This window comes from Eubalaena glacialis, chromosome X (assembly GCF_028564815.1).
Source record: "Eubalaena glacialis isolate mEubGla1 chromosome X, mEubGla1.1.hap2.+ XY, whole genome shotgun sequence".
Taxonomy (NCBI): Eukaryota; Metazoa; Chordata; class Mammalia; order Artiodactyla; family Balaenidae; genus Eubalaena; species Eubalaena glacialis.
Genome location: NC_083736.1, coordinates 40,781,408 through 40,805,516, shown reverse-complemented (window position 1 = coordinate 40,805,516; position 24,109 = coordinate 40,781,408). Strand labels below are relative to the sequence as shown.

The 24,109-nt window shown below is 39.2% G+C and overlaps 2 protein-coding genes across 2 annotated transcripts in view; one reads left to right on the top strand and one right to left on the bottom strand.

The window, feature by feature from the left end:
- EFHC2 (EF-hand domain containing 2) overlaps positions 1-24,109 on the top strand; it is a 158,975-nt gene that overhangs the window by 15,243 nt on the left and 119,623 nt on the right. The window contains 1 exon segment of the mRNA XM_061178968.1: positions 17,705-17,855. Coding sequence (XP_061034951.1) covers positions 17,705-17,855 — 151 coding nt within the window.
- LOC133082522 (putative deoxyribonuclease TATDN2) lies at positions 5,733-7,942 on the bottom strand. The gene has a single exon (XM_061179133.1). The coding sequence runs from the start codon at positions 7,554-7,556 to the stop codon at positions 5,733-5,735; it is 1,824 nt and encodes a 607-aa protein (XP_061035116.1). The 5' UTR covers positions 7,557-7,942.

The window sequence follows — 24,109 nt, the reverse complement described above, 5'->3', positions numbered from 1 at the left end:
GCAATTTCACTTCCTAAGAAAGTGACAAGAATTGAGTCGGGGGGTTAGGACAACCTGTAGGGGCTTCCACTTGGCTTACTTTCACAGCTATTGATGGATTAAGAGCGTCACTAGGAGGCCCAAGAATAGTCACACTGAGGGAAAAAGCAGGCCCTGCATTAGGGCATTTCTCTGATGCGACAGGCAATGCACACGAAGGACTGGCTATATTCGCTCTGTTCCCGGAGTGGAGGTCAGGTCAATTTATAAAATTTTTGTATGGAAAAATCTGAAGTTTTTCCTGCAGGGGACTCTCCATGGCCCCAACTCCCTCCCTGCTTCCCTTAACATGCTGTATATGAATTTCTATCAACCAGCTTCCCACTGAGAGGAGGAATCAGAACATTGGAATGGACGGTGAAGGAAGGAAAGAAGACCTGCCCACCCTATTTTTAGAAAAACATCAGCCTGGATAGACTGCTCTTTGTTCAAGAATGAACAAAGAAACCCAACAGAAGGTTTCTGAAAAGGCTCTGCAACGTAAATGGAGGAGAACATAGTATTTAAGAGGCAGAGGAAAAAAAATATTTATTTTAAAAATATGCTTTCTATAGGAAAATGAATATTTTTGATAACGATTTGCTTTGTGCTTTCTATTGAGTGCAAAGAAGTCTACAAAACAAAGTAAGCGTTTAAAGCAAACTGAAGTGAAGTCTAGAAGGAGAAAAGAGAACAAGAGAATACGTTTAAAATATTGCTGAATGAGACTGTAGGTGAAAAGGAAAGGGAACTTGCTGAAGAAGGAAGAAATGTGAGGAAACTAAAAAGCATTATATGTAGTAAAATTTAAAAAAAAGAAACTGGAGAAAATGAGATGAGTGATGGAAAAGACAAACTTGAGAAATTCTCCCAGAATGCAGAGGAAAAGGTCAGATATGAGAGCTTGAGATAGGTAATGAAAGGTTGGACAGAGGATGGAGCTCTTATAATATACAGACAATTGTTCCTAAAGAATTAGAAGCTAGATTAAAAGCAACCAAATCAGTTAAGCATGCCATAAGAAAATAATAAAAACAAAACCAACTTTCTCGACTATAAAAAGACACAGATCTACAGATCAAATACTTACCGTGTACCAGAGAAAATAACTAAAAAAGAGACCAATAATTAGATATAGTCTGGCATTTTTTATGTTAATTTCAAGGATAAAGCAAAGAAATTACCTAGCATCCTGAGAGAAGAAGTAGTTTAACCCCCAAAGAAGGAGAAGTTGACATCAGAATTCTCTGCAGTCTTAATGCCAGAAGACAGGGAAGCAATGTCTGTAACTTTTAGGGGAAAATGTTTGTGACCCACAAATTCTAGACTCAGCCAAGGTGTTATTAGTGAAAGCCGCAGAAAGATGTTCTCAGATATATGATCTCTCACAAATATGCCATCCACATACTTTTCCTGAGAAAGTTGCTTGAACATGTACTCCAGCCAGCTGTAAAGCAAATTAAACAGTTCAACCATGAGGGAAGTCATGAAATAAAAGGGTTAGTGGTGAGCAATGGAAACAAACTTATAAGTAATTATAAAATATAAATAAAGTTGAAAACAGTGTAAACATTTTAAACGTTTATTCGAAGATAAAAGCACAATAAACAATAATAAAATGACAAATGCAAGATAGGGATATAAAAAGAAAAAATATAGTATTTTTTGCCATTCAAGGGAGTTGTTCCAATAGATGTTAATTTTTGGAATTCACACTTGAACTGACAATTCTTTACAAATTAAAAGTAACAATGAATACAGTTGAAATCTTAATCAATGGGGAAAAAAGCTTCTTATATCATCTTTCTCTAGGACCTGTAAATATTCCTTCTTTAACTCTGCTTAATAAACATATATACTTTGTGTTTTTAACTACGTTAAAAAAGAAAAAAGACTTTTAAAGTAAAAATACACCAGAACATGAAAATTGTATATAGATTGGTGGTGGGATTTTGTGGCACATAAATCTTCAGTGAGTATGGGCATGAAAACAATCATTTTTTAAAAGCATATATAATTTGGCATAATGAAAATATGAATTTTTTAAAAGTATACATAATTTGACATAGAATCACAATTATGTTAAGGAAAGACATTAACAGTGGGTTCTAGGTAGTAGAAATATCCTACACTTCTTTCTGTTCCTATTTTCATATTTTTGTAATGCATATGTATTAATTTTTATAGGGAGAAAATAAACTTCATTAAAATAAAAAATCCTATAGATACAGCAGAGTTATAAGTAAGGCAGATTTATAATATTGAATGCTTTGTTCTTCCCCCCAAATTAAAAATAAACCAAGCATTTAATTAAGGCATTAGGAAAAGCATAACACAAAAAAATACATCTGAGAACTGAAGGAAAAAATTAATAAACTTAAAAGCAGAATTTTATAAATCAGTAAACAGAATAGATTTGAACAAGAAGTCAAAGAGTTGAGTCTTAAAAACAACAGAATTAACAAACTTCTAGCTTATTTCCTCAGGAAAGCAAACAAAAATACACAAAATAATGTATTTAAATTGCAAATTTAGAGGAAATAAAATGCACTGCTTATGCTAATTATAAAGTGAAGTGAATATTATAGTAAATATTAAGTAGCAAAGTTGACTCAAGGAGTACAGCACTGGAATTGGCCAATAACTAGGGAAATATTAGAGAAAACCTCCAAAGAGCTACTCCAGTTGTTAAAGTGATTGTCTCTAAGTAGTAGGATTGTGGACTTTTCCCCCCACTTTGTGCTCTTTGGTAGTCTCAAAGCCGCACAGCACAGGGAGATCAGCTCCGTGCTCTGTGACTGCCTAGAGGGGTGGGATAGGGAGGGTGGGAGGGAGGGACATCTGGATCACGAGTTGTTTTTTTGTTTGTTTTTGTGGGTTTTTTTGTGTTTTTTTGGTGTTTTTTTTGTTTGTGGTTTTTTTGGTTCTTGTTTTTTGTGTTTTTTTGGTTTTGTTTTTTTGTTTTTTACTAGTAACATGAATAGATGAAACAAGTGTTCTTTACTGTATTCAAGAAATAAGTAAAGGAAGATAGTGAGTTTTGACTTAGGCCACTCTGGATATACTACACTCAGAAAAGACTATATTGCTCACTCCCATTCCTAAAGAAATAAAGCTGAAATTATGGCAAGGTTCTCTCCTGCACGTTAGAAACACTGCAGAGTATGGTCTATGCATTTGCCATCAAAATTGTAGAGGGAGAGGAGCAGGTAAGGAAAGTATTTTCTCCATATAAGAAGGAGATCATTTTTTTTTTTTTGGAAAGGAAACTTACTTTAATTATAATATGTGTATATCCTGTTTATCTTGTTGATTGTGCGCTTACAAAAGCAACCGTTCATTCACACCCATTTTTAAAATGCCCACTTGGTAATGTCACTTTGCTAGAATCAGATGAATAACATGGTGTTCTCCACAGATCTTATGTTGTGAGAAAGGTAAATGAAAGAGGATGTTAGAATGTGATGAGTGGAGATATGTACAAAATGTGATAAGGGCAAGGCAACAGCAAGAGTGTGACTAAGGTCGTGTTTCCAAAGAACTTGAGCTCATTGAATTGTACCTCAAGTTAATCAAATTAATCTAGAAGTAACTTTGAGAAATACCTTCTTGGGTGTTTGTGGCTCACATTAGCATATCACAGGAAATGTGAAATGAAAAAAAAATCTGAGGAACTTTGTACAACTCATTATTTACCGAAAGTGTGTGCCATGGAACCCTCTTTCCTAAAATTGTTTATCACAAGCTCAGGGCTCCAGTGGGTTGAGGGACACACTGTGAACAATGTCTATTTAAAGTGTACATTAACTAGAAAAAAACCTTCCTAACTCAAAATATTGGCTTAATTTTTGAACGTCTTCTGTCTTGAAAAATATAATCAAGTTGCACCTTTAACACGGCATCAGCTTCTTTTGTTCTACTAAGGAAAGTGAAGCACTTCAGCTACGGCTTTCTTCTTCTCAAAAGACTGGATTCCCAACAAAGGGGAAATCTATGCTATACTCAGTGTTATTTATAGGAAATATGAACTGTCAAGTTCCTGGTAGAGCTTGATCTTTTTCATTTATTTCTTTTATTATGGATGACATCTACCGGCAGAATACAGGTGGCCTTTCAACCTTGCCTTGCCTTGTAAATTAAAGAGGAATGCTAGAACTAGGATGGCTTATTACTCTATTCTCTTACTAATATCTGCCACCTCGCCCAAATACTATCATTAACTGCCAGGTGTTAATGAAGTTAGTTTTTCATTCATATGTTAATCCAAGAAATCTTTGCTGAGTGCCTGCTCTGTTCCAGGCACTCTTCTAACATCGGGTGTATGTACAGTGTGAACGAGACTGACAAGCTTGTAAACTTACAATCTAGTGGGGAAGATAACCAATGAACACACATATCTATTAACAGCACAATCTCAGACAGGGCTAAGTGCTAGGATTAAATCAAAATAGTAAGTCCAGGATTTTTTTTCCTCCCAGGTGAGGTGAACACTTACAGATTGGTGGTCAGGGAGGGCTTCTCTGTGGAGGAGACTTCTGAGCTGAGAACCAGATGGTGAGGAGCCAGCTGATTTTTCTGGATCCTCATAAATAGGCACAAAGGAAACTAGAGAAGTCTGGAGTATGCTGGGCCTCTTTTCATTGATTTAGTTTTCAAGAGTAAAAGAGATTTTCCATTTTAAAAATGGAATTTCTCATCCAGTAATCGGACTCCTAGACTTAGGTGTGTGCCTTGGATGGCAAAGTTAAATTTCCTAACTCAAATGTTTTCCTTAAAATGTGGGTTCATTTTAATTTCTCAAGGAGGAAGGCTGTTTGCCAAATGGGCAGCTGAAGCTCTTCTCTGTTTCTGCCCTTGTGGAGAATGGTATTTCTAAGTAATCTACATTTGGGCCTTGTTAAAGAATCAGAGCAATTTGAATGAAGAGTTGCTATTACTAGTATGCTACTTATCTGAAGAGCTTTGGAATTATCCAAGTGTGGGGAGGGAGTTCAGTTCAGATTCAAACCTCATCTCCTCAGTGGTTGTAAAATTCAACCGATTTGGCTCCCATCAATTCTAAGGTCCCTCACAGCCCTCCCTGGCACATTATGACTATTAACTAATTTTTATCTAAATTGATTTCCTCTTAGATGAAATGCTACTGTTGGTTTATCTTTAGAAATAAGAAATTGCAAGTTGAACAGTCACTGAATTTACAAATTTAACAACAACCCATATGGACTATAGAATTCCTATAACAACAAATACATTTTGGGAATAAACGGAACAGATCACCTAGCTCACTTCTAAAATTCAACATTCCTTGCTTTGTTTTTTTTTTAAAGACAAGTAGGAGGGTGACTTTAGTCACCAACTGCTCAGAAACACAGGCTGCAGAGAACAGGGGTTTGGATTAGCAAACCAGAACCTTATGGAACTCTTTCTTCTCTACTGACTACCCTGGCACAACTGGGCTGGAAGGAAACCCCTAATAACATCAAGGGCAGTTCCCCTTAGTCTTCCTCCCATCCCACTGCACCCCACCCTACCAGCCAGAAGCAGAAGTCTTATGAAGAAGTTTTGCGGAGAACATCCTGTCCTGGTTTCTTCTGTTCCAATGGGCTTGCCAAACACATCCTTGACCTGGGACACAGGCAGAGTTCAAACCAAGTCAATGTTGTCAGGCTGCTGGTCTCACTTTTCTGGAAGACTCCTGACTGTGCCCTCTCTGCTTAAATATTGTAGAGGCGACTAGTGTTCTCTCGTAAGGTGGCCAAGGTGTGGGAGAGTGGCTGATCTTTGATTCTGGCAATCTCTCGAACCGTATGCAGGGCCAGGCCTGGGTGGGCAAACGGGCAAAGGCTTTTGGGAACCCCACGAGGGAGGAAGAAGGGAGCATCGGTTTCCACGACGATTCTCTCCAGTGGGATCTTTTTCAGAGCATCCCGGATCTCCCAGGCAGAAGAGTAAGTCAGGAGTGCAGTGAAGCCCACAGACATGTTGGGGAAGTAGTCCAGAAGGGGCTTGATGACTGCGTAACTGCCAGTGAAGCAATGCCTATGGATCTTGTAGTCAGAGGGCACAAATTTTTTCAGGATGCCCATCAGATCTTCCTCAGCTCCTCGGCAGTGGATCACCATGGGCTTCTTTAGAGACACGGCCAGCTGCAGCTGTCTCTCAAATATCTCGTGCTGCTGTGGGACAGGTGTGGTGCACTTGTGGGAGTAATCCAAGCCAATTTCTCCATATGCTACAGCCTTGGGGTGCCGTAAGGCTTGCACAATATTTCTTTCGTAACTCACATTGTAGTAACGTGCAAAATGGGGGTGACAGCCAAAGGCCCCCCAGACCAGATCCTCTTTCAACAGCTCCTCCCACAGACCATCCTTCAGTGTGCGAGGATCACAGAAATCAGAGATGCAGCCGTGAAATTCCTTAGGGAAGGAGTAGCTATAAATTTTTCTGAACTTGTCAAACGTCCCTTTGAAAGACAACTTGGAATAGAGCATGTCCAGGTGACAATGGGTATCAATGAAACCCTGCTGTAGGCTTTGTTGCCAGTAGTTCCTTGGCAGGCAACAAGATGCATATCCTCCCCAAGAACGTGATGGTGTCTCCTCTTGGAGATGGTGTCTCCTCTCCTTCATCCTGGCTTCTGAACTTCTGGAGAAATGAAATGAATGAGAATTCAGAGACTGATCTTCTTCTGATGCCTTCAGTTCTCTGAGCCAGGTTGGGGAGTACACTGGAAAACTGAAGGTATAACCACTCAAGAAATTCTGGCTGCTCTTCCCAACCTGGGATGTGTTGCTGCCGCCCATGGAGAGAGAGCAAGGAGGCTTGGGACTACTGGGCCAGTAGCTGGCAGAGTTACGCCAAGGACCACTATACAAATTAGGCCAGTAGGTGACAGGCTCAGCTGTGAAGGATGGAGGCTTTGAAATTATCACGGGACTGAGTAAGACTGGCTCCTCCTGAGGGAATCTGAAGGCAGAAATCTCATTCACGTCAGACCAGCCACCTCCCGAAGAAGGGCGCTCAATTACCATACTCTTATCTTGATGCTTTTGGATTTGTGAATGATAGTCAGGTCTGCCTAGAAATTTTAGGGCTGGAGAGCCTTCTTCAAAAATGAGTGCCCTTGGGTAACCAAGTGGCTTCTCACGATGTACCATCATTCTCCTGTCACAGAAGTCGCTGATCTCTATCTTCTCCTCTCTGACCTCTGAGGCAGACACTATTCTTTGAGGAGCAAAGAAGGGGACATCCCTGGCGGATATTCCTCCAGAGTTGGGCTGCTGCCTTGTGCTCCATTTTGTACTAGTGGCAGCCTCTCTTTCTGGCATCGATGTTCCCAGGATGCCCTGGATCTCCTTCACGTATATCATTGAAGAGCCTTGGTCTTGCTGTCTACCCCAGCTTCTCTGGCCCTCGTTTGCTTCCTCAGTCTCATTATTCTGACCCTCAGCTATGGCTGCAAATTCAGGGTTTATGGAGCTATAGAAACTATGTTTGGAATTACCCTTAAGGTTGTAGGCATCCTCTGGAGAAGCCATTTCTTCTAGAACGGGACTGGCAAAGCACAAAGGGGATGGCGCTGAGGCGATTCCACGGACGAGAGGAACCCGGAGTGCTCCAAATCAGGTAGTCTTTGGAGGCTGCTCCACCCGCACGCGAACCTGAGGAATGGGAAGAGGATAAAGAGAAGTAAAATGAGGAGATGGAATTTCCCTGACAGGATGAACCCCAGGAAACCTCGGCTTGACGGCCACAAGGACCTCCTTCTGAGCTTTCAGGCACCCGGGCGGCTAGGCTCCCCAGAACGTAATGCAGAGCCCTAGGCTGGCTGGCTGGAGGAGGCCACGTCACTGGGCCCCCAGAGGCATCCGCGTTTGCTGGGGGATCCTACCTAAGTGCCGCTCCTGTGGTCCTTTACCTTGCGCCGCTCCCGCGGCTTAGGGAACTTTCTCCTTTCTTTCACTCGCCCATCACAGTTCTCCGTGTTCCAGAGATGTCAAAGTCCTTCCACTGAGTTTGTGATCTCAAAACTATTTGGAAAAGTCACAAAGATCCAAGATCGACTGAAGGCTTGGTTCGACGTCCAAGCCCGCAGCGAGCTCCCGAGAAAAATGGCTACTTTTTTTTTTTTTTTTTTTTTTTTGCACAGTTACTTCCGGGGCGTCAAGGCACTTCCGGAGCGTCAAGGCACTTCCAGGATATCAAAGCACTTCTGGGACTAGAAAGCTTTTCCATTTGGTTTGGAATACAAGGCCCTTGTGAGATGTCAGAGCCCTCGAAAACGCTGCAAGGTAATTTAGGGACCCCACACGGGGTCCCCTGAGCTGGGCTGGTGGCCTAGAGATCCAGGCTGCCGAGGGAGTGCAGGAGGGCGGGGCTGAACCCAGTGCTGGAGGAGGTGGGGGGAGGGCACAGCTCCTTCCACCTACCCGCCCTGGCCGCCGGAAGTACTCCCGCAACCCGGGGTGCCCCCCCATTCCGCTTCTACCTCAGGTCTGTTCCCTCCTCTCCACAGCTGCCCCTCCCCCCCCGCCCCCGCCTATGCCTCGTGTGCGTCGCAGCCAGCCGGCCGCTGGAGTTGCCGCCATTGCTTGCTTTTTCTTACTCCCCGCCCCTCGCCTCGTGTGCGTCGCAGCCAGCCCGCCGCTGGTGTTGCCGCCATTGCTTGCTTTTTCTTACTCCCCCCCCCTTCCCCCCCGCCCCGTCCCCGCCTCGTGTGCGTCACAGCCAGCCTGCCACTGGAGTTGCCACCATTGCTTGCTTTTTGTTACTTTCCCCCCACCCCCTGCCAGTGTTTTTGAAAAGCATAATTATGGTTTATAAAGCATAGTTTAAATATACATGGTTTTGAAAACATAATTGTAGTATGTTACCATTTTCAGTCCTGTGGTTTTTTTTCACTAGACATTTGTGCGTATCCTAAGCATTTCTCTTATTGCTGCATCGTTTTAAAAAACATCATACTACTGCCTTCATAATATTCCATAGAATACATACATGTGCCATAATTCACCAGATCCTTCCTTTCTTGTTAGATCTTTAATTTACCGCACTCTAATTTTTTTGTATAATAAAAAAAATGCTGCAAAGAACATCTTTGCACATATGTTTCTCCATATTTTGGTTTGTTTCTTTGGGCTGCGTGCCCGGAAATGGAGTTCCTGAGAAGAAGTATAGGAATTTTAAAATGGCTCTTCAGAGCATCACACTACCTCAGAAGAACTGTAATAATTTACAATCCCATGGGTAATGGATAACCCTACCAGGCTCATTTAATAGGAGAAACAAACAAAACCGGCACCTCACTGTTATTTTAATTTGTACTTACCTGATACTTTTTTAGAGTGAATATTTTCCTTTTTTTAATTGAACCTCTCCTGCATTTTAAGTTCTGTTTTCATTTCTTTTTTAGGATCCTTTAAGAATTAATTAAAAATTTTTTTATAAAATAAGCTTTTGTCATATGTTCTAAATTTCTTATTTGTATGTTGCTTGTTTTTTTTTTTAAAGAAAGTACTTGAACTGTGTTTTTTTAATTTATTTTTATTTATTTATTTATGGCTGTGTTGGGTCTTCGTTTCTGAGCGAGGGCTTTCTCTAGTTGCGGCAAGCGGGGGCCACTCTTCATCGCGGTGTGCGGGCCTCTCACTATCGCGGCCTCTCTTGTTGCGGAGCACAGGCTCCAGACGCGCAGGCTCAGTAGTTGTGGCTCACGGGCCCAGTTGCTCCGCGGCATGTGGGACCGTCCCAGACCAGGGCTCGAACCCGTGTCCCCTGCATTAGCAGGCAGATTCTCAACCACTGCGCCACCAGGGAAGCCCTGTTGCTTGTTTTTAATTTATATTTTAGCCTATTGAAGTTATAACTTGTTTTTGTAGTTAAATTTTAACATTTTCTTTCATAATTTTGTCCTTTTCTCTTAAGTCTGGAATGGTCATCCTCCCTTTCAGGGCTTTGCCACATATATAATTTTTTTTGAAGGGTAAAAGGGATTGATTTGTTATATTTAAGCTGATAATCCATCTGATATTTATTTTGGGTTATAATTTATTTTAGGTGGAGATATACATTGATGGTTTTCCAAGTTAGTACTTTTTTCACTTACTCATATGATTCCTCTTTCATCATGTGTTAAATTCCTATATGTAATAGAGCCTATTTCCAGACTATCTATTCTTTTCCACGCACTAGTGTGTCTCTTATTACTCTGGTTTTGCACTGTTTTAATAACTGAAACATAGTAGTAAGTAAGGTATAAAATCTAGGAGAGTTAGGTCTTCTACATTACTCTTAATTTTCATAATTATCTTTAATAGGCTGACTGTTTATCAGATGAAATTAGAATTATTTTTTCAAGTCCTTCCAAAACACCAATGAAATATCCATTTGAAATATGTTATTTTAGTCTGCTTATCCAGAATATACTTTGCCTGTCCTATTATTTGTCAAGTTTTCCTATATCTTCTAGTAAATACTTTTAGAATTTTATCTGGGTCACAGAGTTTTCATTAAAACTATTTTTAAGTGTTTTGTAATTTTTTATTCTATTGTGAACATACCTTTTTCTTCCACTGTATTTTCAGGTGGTTATTGCTAGTACATAAGAATATTTTTGATTCAGTTGTGGTTATGCTGAAATCTTTTTTTTATTCTTAGTTTTTCAGCGTTTCCCTATGCCATTATTTTGTCTATCTATAATGATGCTCTTGTCTCTTTCTTGCTAATATTTTTACTTCTTACATTGTCCAGAACTCCTAAAAAATATTAAATCATGATGTTGGTAGGGGCATTTTTGTTCTGTTCCTGATTGTAGCAGACACATAGTTCAATTACATATAATACTGGATGTTTAGGCTATTGTTTTAAAGCAGATGCTTTTTTATCCTGTTAAGGAATTACTCTTGAATTTTAAAACGTATGTGGTAGGAAACAGTTTGAGATCATTATATATTTGCTCTTGCTTCCTAATTTAGAAACATCTTTGCATCTGTGAGGAAAATGCTGCTTTTTGTGTAGTTTGCTTATGACTGTTATGGACTCTTGAATTTTGTTTGCTTGTATTTTAGTTAGGATCTTTGCTCTATAAATCATAAGTAGTGAAATTATTCTGGAACAGTAGTTCTCAACCTAGGCTTGCACATTGTAATCACTTGGGGAGCTTTAAAATCACTGATACCTGGGCCCGACCTGAGGGATTCTGATTTCATTGTGTGTGGGTGTGTATAGGTGTGGATGTGGCCCAAACATCATGATTTTATAAAGCTCTACAGGTGATTCTGATGTGAAGCCAGGGTGAAAACTATTGCTCCATAGTTTTCTTTTTTATTTTTTTTAATACCTTGTGTATTAGGCATTGGAATTCACCTTTGTAGCTTTCCATCTTTTTTGGTATCCTGGGGGAGTTATGTAAAGTGGTGCTTTTCTTTTCCTTGAAAGCTTGAAAGAATCTATTAGTAAATCATCCTGGTTGGAGCCTTTGTTGGGGCAATACTCTGGTAATTTTTTTGCTTCTTACTTGGTTATTAGTTTACTCATTGTGTTTTGAGACTTCACAATTCTTACAGAAAATCACTTATTTAATTTTGGTTTTAAAATTTATGTTCATAAAAGCTTGAATAATTTATTATAATAAGATAACTTACATCTTATAATTTATTACTTCTCTATGTTGTGCACTATCTCATTTCTGATTTTATTTATCTACATTCTTTGATTATCTTTGCTAGTGCAGGGGAGCCAAATTTGCCACCCCAAATAGTGTCTTTTAGGCACGTGGATTATCCTGAGCTGAAAACAATCAAGGCCCAAAAGACTAAGGAAGAACCTTTGACTTTCTCCCTAACTGCCTAAAAGAATTTAGATACAGGACCTGTTCCATGAAGGGAGACAGGGAGGAACCTAGCAAAGTGTCGGTTAAAATTCCTCTCTTTCTCCCATTGCTTCTGTATGACCCAGCAAACGTTTGTTTACCAAACATTTGCTTTTTTTCATCTTCTTGTGAATTGCCTTCCTCCACTTTGAAGTCGCAAACCCCTACCCCCTTCCCCTTCTCTCAGATGGCATATAAGCTTCAATTGCCTAACTTGTCTTCGGGCTTCATATTCTTATGGAGCCCCTATACGTACATAATGAAATTTGGTTTTTCTCCTGTTAATCTGTCTCATGTCAGTTTAATTCGTTAGACCAGTCAGAAGAACCTAGAAGGGTAGAGGAAAGTTTTTTCCCTCCCCAACGCTAGAATCTTACCTATTTTATTTATTAATAAAAACTCTTGGATTTATTTATTGCAGTTGTTTTTCTCCTTTCAAATTTATCTATTTGTGCTTTTATCCTTTTTTGCTTTAGACTTGTTTTCCTTATGACAAATTTTTGCACTTTCAAAAATTTTTGTTCAATCCATTGCTCACTGTGACTGCATTTCAGAATTACTTGTGGAGCTTTAAAAAAAATACTAATGCCCCTCTTAACTGCCTCCAAGATTCCTATTTAATTTATTTAGGCTTGGGTATGGTTTTTTTTGTTTTTTGTTTTTTAAGTTCCTAATGAGAAGCCGAGAAGGCTGAGAATCACTGAGTTAGTACATTTACCTGCGTTGGCTGTCTTTAACTCTAAATTCTCATATGTTATAATCTAAATCCAGTAATTTACCTAAGATTACAGATTTGCTTGTATCTTATAGGTTTATACCTCTTTAAATTTTATTAAATTCTCTACTTATTTTTTGTATTTTAAAATTTACTCTCCTCACAATAATTATTAGGGGTGACAATATTTGTTTATAGTTACATGATACATTTTTAGTTGTATTGTTTGTGATTGATGGTTATGATTTCTGTAGTTTAAATTTATTAAAAAAATATTTTTTTTTGTAAATTAGCCTATGTAGGGAAGGAAAATAATTTTCCTTTTACCCTTCTAGGTTTTTGGCTGAGGTGCTCCCTGTAATGAAAGACAGCTTAACAGGAGAAAAACAAACAAGTTTAATAGCATGTTTACCTCCTGTATACATGGAAGATACCAGGAAAACTGAGTAACTCTCCCAAATATCCCAAGCCACCACCTTAAATACTAGTTCCAGCTAAAGGCAAAAGATGTTCGGGGTAGGGGGAGCCAGTTATGGGAGGTTATCAGGCAAAGCACAGTAAAGGTCGGTACAGTTATGCAGATTTAAGTTCATGCTTTCTCCATTGATGCATTTCTAGAGATATAGTTATCTTCCTTTTTCTGGCACAGAGAGGGAGAAACCCTTACCAATGGAGATTTCCGTTATAAATGTAAAAGTCTCTTACAAAAGGATAACTTTTACTCACATTTCAGAGCTTCTCCTTTCTCAGCTGTTTCTTAAAAATGATCAGCTCAAGATAATTCTTATGCCAAAGAAGCATATTTTGGGGTGTTATATTGTGCTGCCCTTCACATATGATAAATTTCTTAAAATATACCATTGTCATGTATAAAGGAGCCATCCTCTATATGCAATACAAAATTCATTATAGTTTATTTCCTTAATTCTGAGATTCCATAGTCATAAGAGAAACCATTGATTTAATAACAGCTTGGGGACTTCCCTGGTGGTCCAGTGGTTAAGACTTCACCTTCCAATGCAGGGGGTGCAGGTTCGATCCCTGGTCGGGTAACTAAGATCCCACATGCCTCATGGCCAGAAAACCAAAACATAAAACAGAAGCAGTATTGTAACAAATTCAATAAAGAGTTTAAAAATGGTCCACATCAAAAAAAAATAATAACATCTTTTTCCAGAAGAATAAACAACACTGCATTAAATGTACACAAATTTTTATTGTCTACTAACTAACCTATGATAGCATGCATTTATCCTTACTATTATGTACCTTTTTGTTTAGTACCTCGCAATTTAAATCTGAGCCTTTTTCATTAAATAGAACATAAACATTTTAAACTTAGACTTATGATGTTGATCTCTTTATAAAATGTTGAGCCTTATTGAACATTACTGGTGCTTCTCTCTTTCCTAACAGCTTCTCTAGGAATTCACCTGTAAGCTTTTGACACTCAGATGTTTGGTTCCTGAGTGATAGGCTTTATGACTCATGCATTGGTCATACCAGCTTCACGATCTTTTAAAATTCTGTGATTTATTCTGAGAGATTAGACTTTTGTTTTTGCCTTATGATTGCATTGCCTAGCACACGATGGACAATCTTCTAGCATTTTCATGTCAATGCTACATCAGACAGTAACATTTTGAAAACATTTTAAGTGAAAATTAGGATTCCAAATTGATGTTAAAATCCAGCTATTTGGGATATGCAGTGCAAAGCAGAGAACTCAGTTGACATGAAAACAGAACTAACTCCTTCCCCACAAGGCTAAATTTACACCTTACATCAAGTTACACCTATGTTCCTCGTTAAAATGCATTCCTGACTGCTTTGAGTTTCTTTTGGCTTTAATTGTAAGAAGAATCTGATTTCAGAAATATTAACATTAAATTTTTTTCCATTATATGAGGAAATATCACATATCTAGTATTTAAAGCTAATTGATTTCAGATTTTATATCCTCTTGGCTAGCATCAAAAATCTGAATGCCTTGGGGATCAGGCAGGTAACCTCATATAATACAGGGCTTGTAGAGGCCTGTGGGGAATGGAAGATCACACAACCTGCCAAATGGCATTTACATTCTGTTTTCAAGAAAATTACAGCCAATTACATCCTCTAGGACCTTATTTATCTAGTCTCTGCTTGACATCATAAATTATGATGAAACCTTGTATCATAATTATGTTTCTATAAATTTTCATTTCTCACAGTTTTTATTTTAGATTGTTCTCTCTGGATTCTCTGGTACATCAAGTTCCATTGCAGTTAGGTCTTTCACCTTTGTGAGATCACTTTTAATCTATTTGGTATCTCTTCCCTCAAATGCCATTTTGCTACATTTTACAGTTTCCTCTCCCTCTTCTTTTTCTACCTTTCCATCTCTACTGCTCTGACTTGCTCTCTACCTTTCATGCTGGAGTTCATCAGCCCTGTATTCTCAGGGGACCAGAACATGAACTATCAGTCTGTCTCTCTTCTAGAAATATTGAAGTCCAACCTAAAATCATGTCTTTCTTTCTCTTTGTTTCCACTGAGCATCGTTTATTCTCTTTCAGTGCATCATTTGCTTGATAAATATTTAATGATTATATGCTTGACAATATTGTCAGCTGATCTCTGGCAGTTTGGTCATGCACAAATTTTTACCAGTAGCATTCAATACATAGAGGTAGGTGGGGTATGAATAGTCTCTCTACACTTTCCTACCCAACTACAAAGAAAAAAAGTTTCAGATTGAATATTACTGTAGGAGCAGAAAACTTTTCCCTTCTTCCCTTCTAGATTCTTTCTCTGGACTAATAGTTAAATTAACATAATACAGATTAATGGAAGAAAAGGAAATTTTGTACATTATCAGAGCCCCATAAAAATATGAGACTCTTTGGCAGTCGGGTACTTGATGCTTATATACCATCCTGAGCTAAGTAGATGGCGGTAGAGGTCTGGGGCTTCAAAGATCATTCACAGGAAAATGAGAAGAGCAAGTGTTTGGTAAACAAATGTTTGCCATGCCATGCTGATAAGGCTTTCTGATATAAATAAGTTTTCTCTGGTAGTAGCTCTCTTCCTGGTGCAGGTTTCGTGTCTAAGTCCTTTTAGGCAGTTAAGGGAGAGGTAAAAAGTTCTTCCTGGGTCTGCTGGGCTCTGTCTTCAGCTCAAAATAATCCACATTGTAAAGTGGCACCTTCTAGGATGGCATATTTTGCTCTTCCTCACTACCTCTACTGAAAGCTTGATGGAACCCCAGCTCTCTTGTCCTTTTAGGTGTTCCAACAACATCTTTTTCCCCCCTACTTTAAAAAAATTGAGACAGTATTCATATAACATAACGTTTACTATTTTAGTGTTCAATATAATTCGGCATCCCACATCTTTTTTTAAAAATTGAGGTAAAATTTACATAACATAAAATTAACCCTTAGGCATTTTAAAGCGTGCAGTTCAGTGGCATCTAATATATTCACAGTGTTGTACAACCATCACCTCTATTTAGTTCCAAGACATTTTCATCACCCCAGAAGGAAACCCTGTACCCATCCAACAGCATCTTACCGGAAATGTTCACTCAACACAAATGTGACAACATTCTAGTAGTGAGTTTAGCTAACTTTCTAACTGGAATCAGCCCAGATAAATTCCCCAAGAAAGCAGCTGAACATAGGACCGTTTTGGAATGAAGACAAAGGTGCCATTTTGAAGGTAAAGATCTCTGGGCTCACTAGATTCCTAGAACCTGTTCTGGTAAAGACAGTGGCTGGTCAATATTTGTAACTGATCCATTCATTTTGAATACAATTATTTCACTAGCTAAACCTCATTTCTAATATTCTTTATGGTGATTAGCAAAGCCTCTTCTGTTGATCAGAGATAAACTACTGAGGCATTTTGTCAGCCACTTCTGAAGCATGGGCTTCTGATAGAAATTTGCCAAACAATCCTGGAGCATATATTCCTAATTAGGGTAACTGACCACCCCTAGAGGTTAGATTGCGCCTAACAGCCTCACTTACATATATATTGTCTATGTTGAATTAACTTGGTGTTACAACAGATGTACACTTAACTTTTGCAACTTTAATTATAAAAATTGAACAAAAATGAGAGCAAAGGAAGTATTAAAATGGAGCTCTGAAGGAGCCTGTGCCCCAGGCCAAGCTTGAAATGGTAGCCTGAATCTACTGTTCCTTCAATTGTCCTCAATTACCATGTCTTTCTTAGTGTGTGTAAGCAGGTCGTTGTGTTGAGAGTGATTCTAATGGTGAAAGGTATGTATTATTCATACAACATGGCACCTAAACCTAAGGAAGCTATTTCAACTGGTCTTCAACTGAAGAGGCAGTCACTCTTCTGCTTCAACATGGGAGAAAAACGGGCTGTGTTGTACTTACTGAGAGGCACAGTTTTCCAAAGTAGTTAAGGAATTTTCAAGGGTATTTTTGACTCTCTCTGATTTTTACCGTAACTGCTTTAGAATCCACCTCTCCTACCCATGTCTACCCCCCACCCCCACCCCGACACACACAATAAGATGAGGCTGGGTCTAGCATTGAGCTAGGCTCTTTGAGGTTCCTGAAGAAGTGTAGGGTGGGGTCTCCAGTGCATTGGAAGAATTTCAGCTCCGCCTGTTTGAATTGCCTCAAGGCAAGCAATCAGCAGGACCAGACATGAGAATAATTTTATCCTAGAACCAAGGTAGCTTTGTGGTATTTTTAATGAGAAAAAAATGACAAAACTTCTTATATTCGTCTTGTGAGAAAGAATATTATTTTGTCTGTAGCACATACATATGGAATCCCACTGTGAAATTCCAAAGACAGACGCTAGTTCAATTTATGGTGGAGCTGAATGATGGATTTATTGCTTGAATATCATCTCCTCATTCTAACCAGACAGTGATGAAAATATAAAATAATCTTTATATACTGTAACCTAGACTGTATATCCATTCTCATAGCTGATGTGTAGAATGTCTTCTTGCAAAAATTTCCTCAAATTTTTTCTTTATGTATACAGGCAAAAAGTATACAGGCAGTAGCTTTATTGATTTTAAGTTCGCTGAATTTTTTTCATTTCTTAGTTTCTAATTATGATTCCAACAGGTATTATCTTTTGATGCCTATTTAGAAGATGAAGTGCCTGATAAAATTCAAGAAAACTATAGAATAAGATGCTATAAAATCTACTTCTACCTTGAAGATGACACAATTCAAGTAAATGAACCAGCATTGAAAAATAGCGGACTGCCTCAGGGTATCTATTTAAAGCAGAGTTATGGTTCTTTCACTTCTAACTACTGCCTTTATATACTATCTTTCTCTCGCTTTTTAAAAGACCCCATGCTACTGCGTAGGTATCTAACTTGTTGGCAATGGTGAATGTAAACACACTGATAGCTTGTAGTTATTGATGCTGACTTATCAGCTTTCTACCCTCCACAGCTCAACACTGGCCATTTCACTCACTCTTCTGTGTCATCCCTGTATCTTTCACATGCTGCTCTAGTATGAGCAAACTCTCCTGTGTCTTTGACTTTTTTCTTCAAACTCTTTTTTGTCTTTTTGCTATGACCACATTACTTCCTTCATAACACCCTCAGGGGTAGAGAGAAGACTGGTCTCCACTACCACTTCCAGATTGGGCTTCTCTCTCCTTTCTTGAATTCACTGCTGTTTGCTTCAACCACTCTCTCTTCATCTTCATACCTATTAACTACAGACTTTCATAGTGCTTCAAGAGAGGACCATTGCTCCTTCGCCCCACATATGCCAGTCATCTTTACCCGTACTCCACTTCAGCCAGACAAGAGTTAGCTCTGCGACGTGGCCAGCGGAGAAGCTAATCCTAGGTTGCATTAGTAGAAGCATGGCAGAGGTCAAGGGAGGAAATTGATTTCTTCTGTGTGTGCTGTAAGTCCTTTACTTTGGACAATGCCAAGTTCTGGATGCCTTCAAGGGACAGCAGCCATGTTGGTGAAAGGACTGAAAATTTATCATGTGTAAGGGAGAATAGTGAAAAGGGCTATTTGTCTGTAAAGGGAAGACTCGGGTGTGCCTGATAAATGTCTTAAGGAATCTAAAGGGCCGTCACGTGAGGGAGGGGTGACCTAATTTTCTGTATCCTCAAGGACAGGACCTAGGGGGTCAGAACTCAGGTCAGTAAGAGGAATAATTTTTTGGCAGAGAGGTTCACATACTTAGGACAAGGTACAAGTGGGTGGAAGGACCACCCTGCCCGAATCCTGGGGTAGGCAATGGTCCTCTCTCTCTTTTTCTGTTGCATCAGGCTTTTCTGACAATAGTATGGTTTGGAGACCAGAGTTAAAGTTCAAGGAAGACCACAGACAGAAGGGACCTTAGGCTAATGGCACACACTTACTCTGTTGGAAAGATGTAGGGACAAGTGGGCCTGGCCACAGCTGTAGCTTGCCAGTCGGCCTGCTGAATAGTCATGGGTTTTATTTGTGTTTCTTGGGCAAAGGACACATGGGGCTAGAATGGGTGTCACCAATGAATGAGTGGCCAAATTAAGGCCTCATGAATATTGAGTAGCCATGAATATTTAGTGCCTCTTGTATATTTAGTGTATCATGAATATTCAGAGCCCAGGTACCTCATGTATATTTAATACATCCTGAAAAGTAGTTGTTTCTTGGTCCTTCCATCCCTTTCTTTCTGTGTTTAACATATACATGCTCTACTTACTATCAAATTATCGTTATTTAACACATCTTATGATTTTCTGCCTATGTTGAATAAACTTTTTGCTTACTAACTACTTATCTGGGCCCAGTGCCTCCATATTGATATACCACCATGGGTTCCATGGGGGAGAAACAGAGAAGTTTTAGGACCATAGGCCTCTGAGCGTAATGTTATGACGAGTCAGTATGCGAAGGACTTCCTTCAGTGCTCATGAGATTGAGATTGTTCTTAGAGCATGGCTTCGTTATGTCTCGATGATTAATTTGGAGCCAGTCAGCATTGTCATGAAGTGTTTGTTGAGTGTCTACTCCATGCTAGGCACTGTGCTGGGTTTTGGGAAAATGGACAAAAGGAATAAGACTCATTATATCCCTATCTCATGGAGCTTGTAGGCAAGCAGGTTGGAGAGGAAAGGGAGCAAGGTGACTAGTCCAGGAGTTTTGCAATTGTTCAGGGTAGAAGTGCTGAGTATCCAAACCAGGACAATGATGGTAGGAAGAGAACATAGGGGAAAGATTGTAGACACATTTGATTGGCAGTTAATAGGCCTTGGCCAGCGATTAAATATAGAGTGAGGAAGGGGAATATCTAATGATAAGGTACCTACTTTATCATTGTCTCATTTAATCACCCCAGTGACCATCTCAAGTAGGTTATCATCAGCTTTTACAGAAAGGAAACAGGCTTAGAGAAGTAATTTGCTCCATCTGAATCGTAACCGATTGTCTCAGAGCTCATGCTGTGGTTGAGAGGATGGTGATGCGTTAATAGAGCCCAGGAACATGGAGCAAGGAGCGGCATTGGAGTTGGAGCTGGGGTGTGTTTGGGTCATGAGGCTTTTCAAGTTGTGTTGGAACATCTGTATGGTGTTGCCCCCAAGGCAGGTGGAACCTTAGGATGTGTTTTCAGGAAAAAAGTCAACACTGGAGTTGTGGATTGGGAATCAGGGGTGCCCAGATCATGAGCAGAATCAGGCTATCGTACCACGTTGGGAGAGAGCCACTGTTGAGGTGGTGGAAAGAGGAAGAAGATTTGATTTAGTGTTGTGCTTGGTTTTACTGGTGGAGGGAGCAGGTGAGGATTGGTATGGGGAGGCAATATGAACTGTCCTCATGATTCTTTGTGTTCCAGCTGATACAATATCTACTCCCTGGCTTTTATTTGGAGACTCTGTGGCTTAATGATAAATCTTTTAGGAAATATGGAAATGCTTTGATATTTAAGAAAAGATTTTCACAAACTTTTAAAGTTGGAAGTGTGATATTTTATTTTGTAAAGGGACAAGAGGTCTTTATACTCTTTTAAAAAAGTTTTTATTGGAGTATAGTTGATTTACAATGTTGTGTTAGTTTCAGGTATACAGCAAAGTGAATCAGTTATACATATACATATATCCACTCTTGTAGATTCTTTTCCCATGTAGGTCATTACGGAGTATTGAGATTGAGTAGAGTTCCCTGTGCTGTACAGTAGGTCCTTATTAGTTATCTCTTTTATATATAGTAGTGTGTATATGTCAATCCCAATCTCCCAATTTATCCCTTCCCCCCCTTTCCCCGCTGCTAACCATAAGATTGTTTTCTATATCTGTGACTCTATTTCTGTTTTGTAAATAAGTTCATTTGTACCATTTTTTAAGATTCCACATATAAGCAGTATCATATGATATTTGTAGGTCTTTATACTCTTTAGGGTCATTTTAAACACATATAATGCAGTTCTTAAATATTGACAGTAATGTATTAGAAAATGTTTAAAGAATTATTTCAAAACATTAAGAAAATTGACAACTTTTCATTTCTATGAACATCTGTTTTGCCTAAGTGCATTTGTTTAGGTAAGTGACATTACTGCTTTAGCAAAAAAATATTTTTTTATACATTTTCACTTAAATGCTTTACTCTGATATTCCCTAACTAAGCTTTGCTTATTTTTTGATTACCTTCCCCACATGACATCAGATTTACACAAGTGATGGACTGGAGGTCATACGACATCCTGAACCTGCATTAGTGACTTGCATTATGTTTTTATTTTTATTACTTTTAAGGCAAAAGTTCATATTCCCGTAGCTCACTGGCCCCTGTCCAGTGAATCTTAGTTTTATTAAACTCCAAGAGGAAAAATGAAATGCATCCTCTATGAGGATCCTGGAAAGGCTTTTATTAAGACTTTTCGATTCTCTCAGCCTCTTGATTTCAAATCTCACATAGGCAGATTCCAAAGGCAAATTGAAGATAGTTATAATGATTTACTTGAAAATAATTTTTATGTAAGTAGGAGGGAATGTTATTCATAAAGACTCAGGGGAAAAAAAACCTTAGGAGAAGACAATTTTAAAGTCTCTTTTGAAACTTTCAGAATTTCTGATGGGCTCACTCTGATCAGGACATTTCCCTGAGTGAGACGCAGCTCAAGGGGTATGTACAGAATACATTAGTAATCACGATATGTAATGAGACTGAATTTGTCAGCAGAGTGGAGATACTTGGCAGGCTCTAGCAGTTCCTGTGGAAAGCAAACACAAATAACCACTCTATCATCAAGTTTTGTTTAGAGAGAAACCGGTCTCTCTTGAAATATTAATTAATTAATTAATGTGATGATTCTTGTTAAGGAAGGTCTGTTAGGACAGAGGAAACTTTGGAAATTCATTGAAATGCCTTCTTCAGGCTTTCCTAAATTAAACGATTGGGAAAAAAGAAATGAGCTTACTGAGCCAGGGGCTCAGACCTCAGTGGGATGGGGACACTCAGTTGTGTCTTGAGTGGCCTGGGACTGCTTTTCACGTGCCTGTGGGCCCTCAGAAGGGGTTAGGGGTCACATTTAGGTGCTGGGCACTGATGGTGCTCCTGTTACTTCCATAGGGTTTTGATATTTTCCCAATGAACTGGAAGGTCAGATGCACCTGTTTTTTTTGTAGAGCTGACCATTCAGAAATTAGTGCACCTGGATGAATTATAGCCTCCCTTCTTAGTTGCCTCTCCTATCATGTAATTTTTTTAGGGAGGGGGAGTTTGGAATAAGCCAGAAATAAAAGAGGCATCCCTTAGCGTGGTGCCAAAATAGGCATTCAGTTTTGTGTAGCTTCTCGTCAGAACAACATATTCACGAATCCTCGTTGGCAGAGAGATATATGTGTGTGAAAAGTCAAGTCACTGATGCGTGCCGAGGCTTGCTTTCATTTCTTGCCAGGACATCATTCTCTTTTGGGTTAGATGTGTTATATGCATAGAATTTGTTGCTGTTCTGCTGGAATATAGTTAAAACGATGTTATGCCAAGCCAAGAATGTCAGAGGTTAATCCTAGTAGTTTTACCTCCGATTGTCTAACAGAACAACTGTTTGTCAAATGCTGCCAAGTCCCAACTAAGCTATACTAAAGAAAGGATAACCGTTAGAAACATGCCATGATTTTCTGGTAAGGTCTGTACCAGTTGTTCTCAGCGCAGAGCAATCATCAGAATCTCCTGGCCCACCCGCAGAATTTCTGATTCTGTAGGCCTGGGGTCAAGAAATGGCTTCTGGGACTTCCCTGGCAGTCCAGTGGTTAAGACTCCAGTGGTTAAGACTCCATGCTCCCAATGCAGGGGGCCTGGGTTTGATCCCTGGTCAGGGAACTAAGATCCCACATGCTGTGAGGTGCGGCCAAAAAAAAAAAAAAAAAGAAAGAAAGAAAGAAAGAAAAAGAAACGGCTTCTACTTGATTTTCAGTGCATCCTTGGTTAAGAATACTGATCTCCACTAGTGACTTGTTTTGGCCCCTCAACGGGGTAGTATTTCATATATATATATATATATATAAAATCACAAAATAGAAGTCATTTGTTTATATTGGGCATATGCTATATCTAATAAGTATGCATCCCATAAAGTGGAATGGTGGGATGGTAGTAGAGTTGCCAGATAAAATACAGGATACCTGGTTAAATTTGAAGTTCTTAGTATAACTATGCCCCAAATATTACACAGGACATACTTATACTAAAAATTATTCATGTTTATCTGGAATTCAAATTTAACCAGACATCTTGCTTGTCAGTTTGGTAAAATCTGGCAACCCCAGAGGGTGGACTTTGCAGAGAGAACTGTCGCTGAATGGAGCAGAGTGGAGTATAGGAGTGGAGGTAAGTCACTGTGAAGATAGGTGCTTGGTGCATGATGGCTGCTCAGTAAATTTGATGAAGAAAGGAAGAAAAAGGGAGGGAGGGAGGGAGGAAAAAAGGAAAGGAATGTGACAGACAATGTCCATAGCACAGTGTAGTCATCGTGAATGCTATGAGGTACTTTGAGGGATCAGAGGAGGAAACGCCAGTATCCATTAGAGAATAAGGCATTTGAGTGGTACCTCAAAAGTTTCTCCAGATAAAGTTGGAAGAGAAAGGCACATTAGTCAAAAGGAACAGCATGAGGTAAAGAGGTAGGAAAGTGGTGAGGTGAGGAGTTGGGAGGTACTGGGAGCAGATCATAGAGTGTGTAAGGAAAACTAGGCAAGAAGGTGGTAATGCAAGAGGACAGAATACCCAACAGGCTGTCATTTGGGGCTCGTTCAGTGGGTAGGGGGAGATGCATAGGATTATTGTTTCTTACTGTGATCAGAGGTATGGAATTCAAAATTTTTTATTCTCTTGCTGCAAGGCAAGTGTCAAGTTAGCTATATTTAAAAAGTTATTCTCATTAAATCAAACTCCACAAAGATGACATTTTATAAAAATAGAAATGGAATAGTAATTTTAGTGAAGGAATTATAGTGAACATAAGAGGAAAAGATACTCTATCATGGCTGATCACAGTGAATGGTCT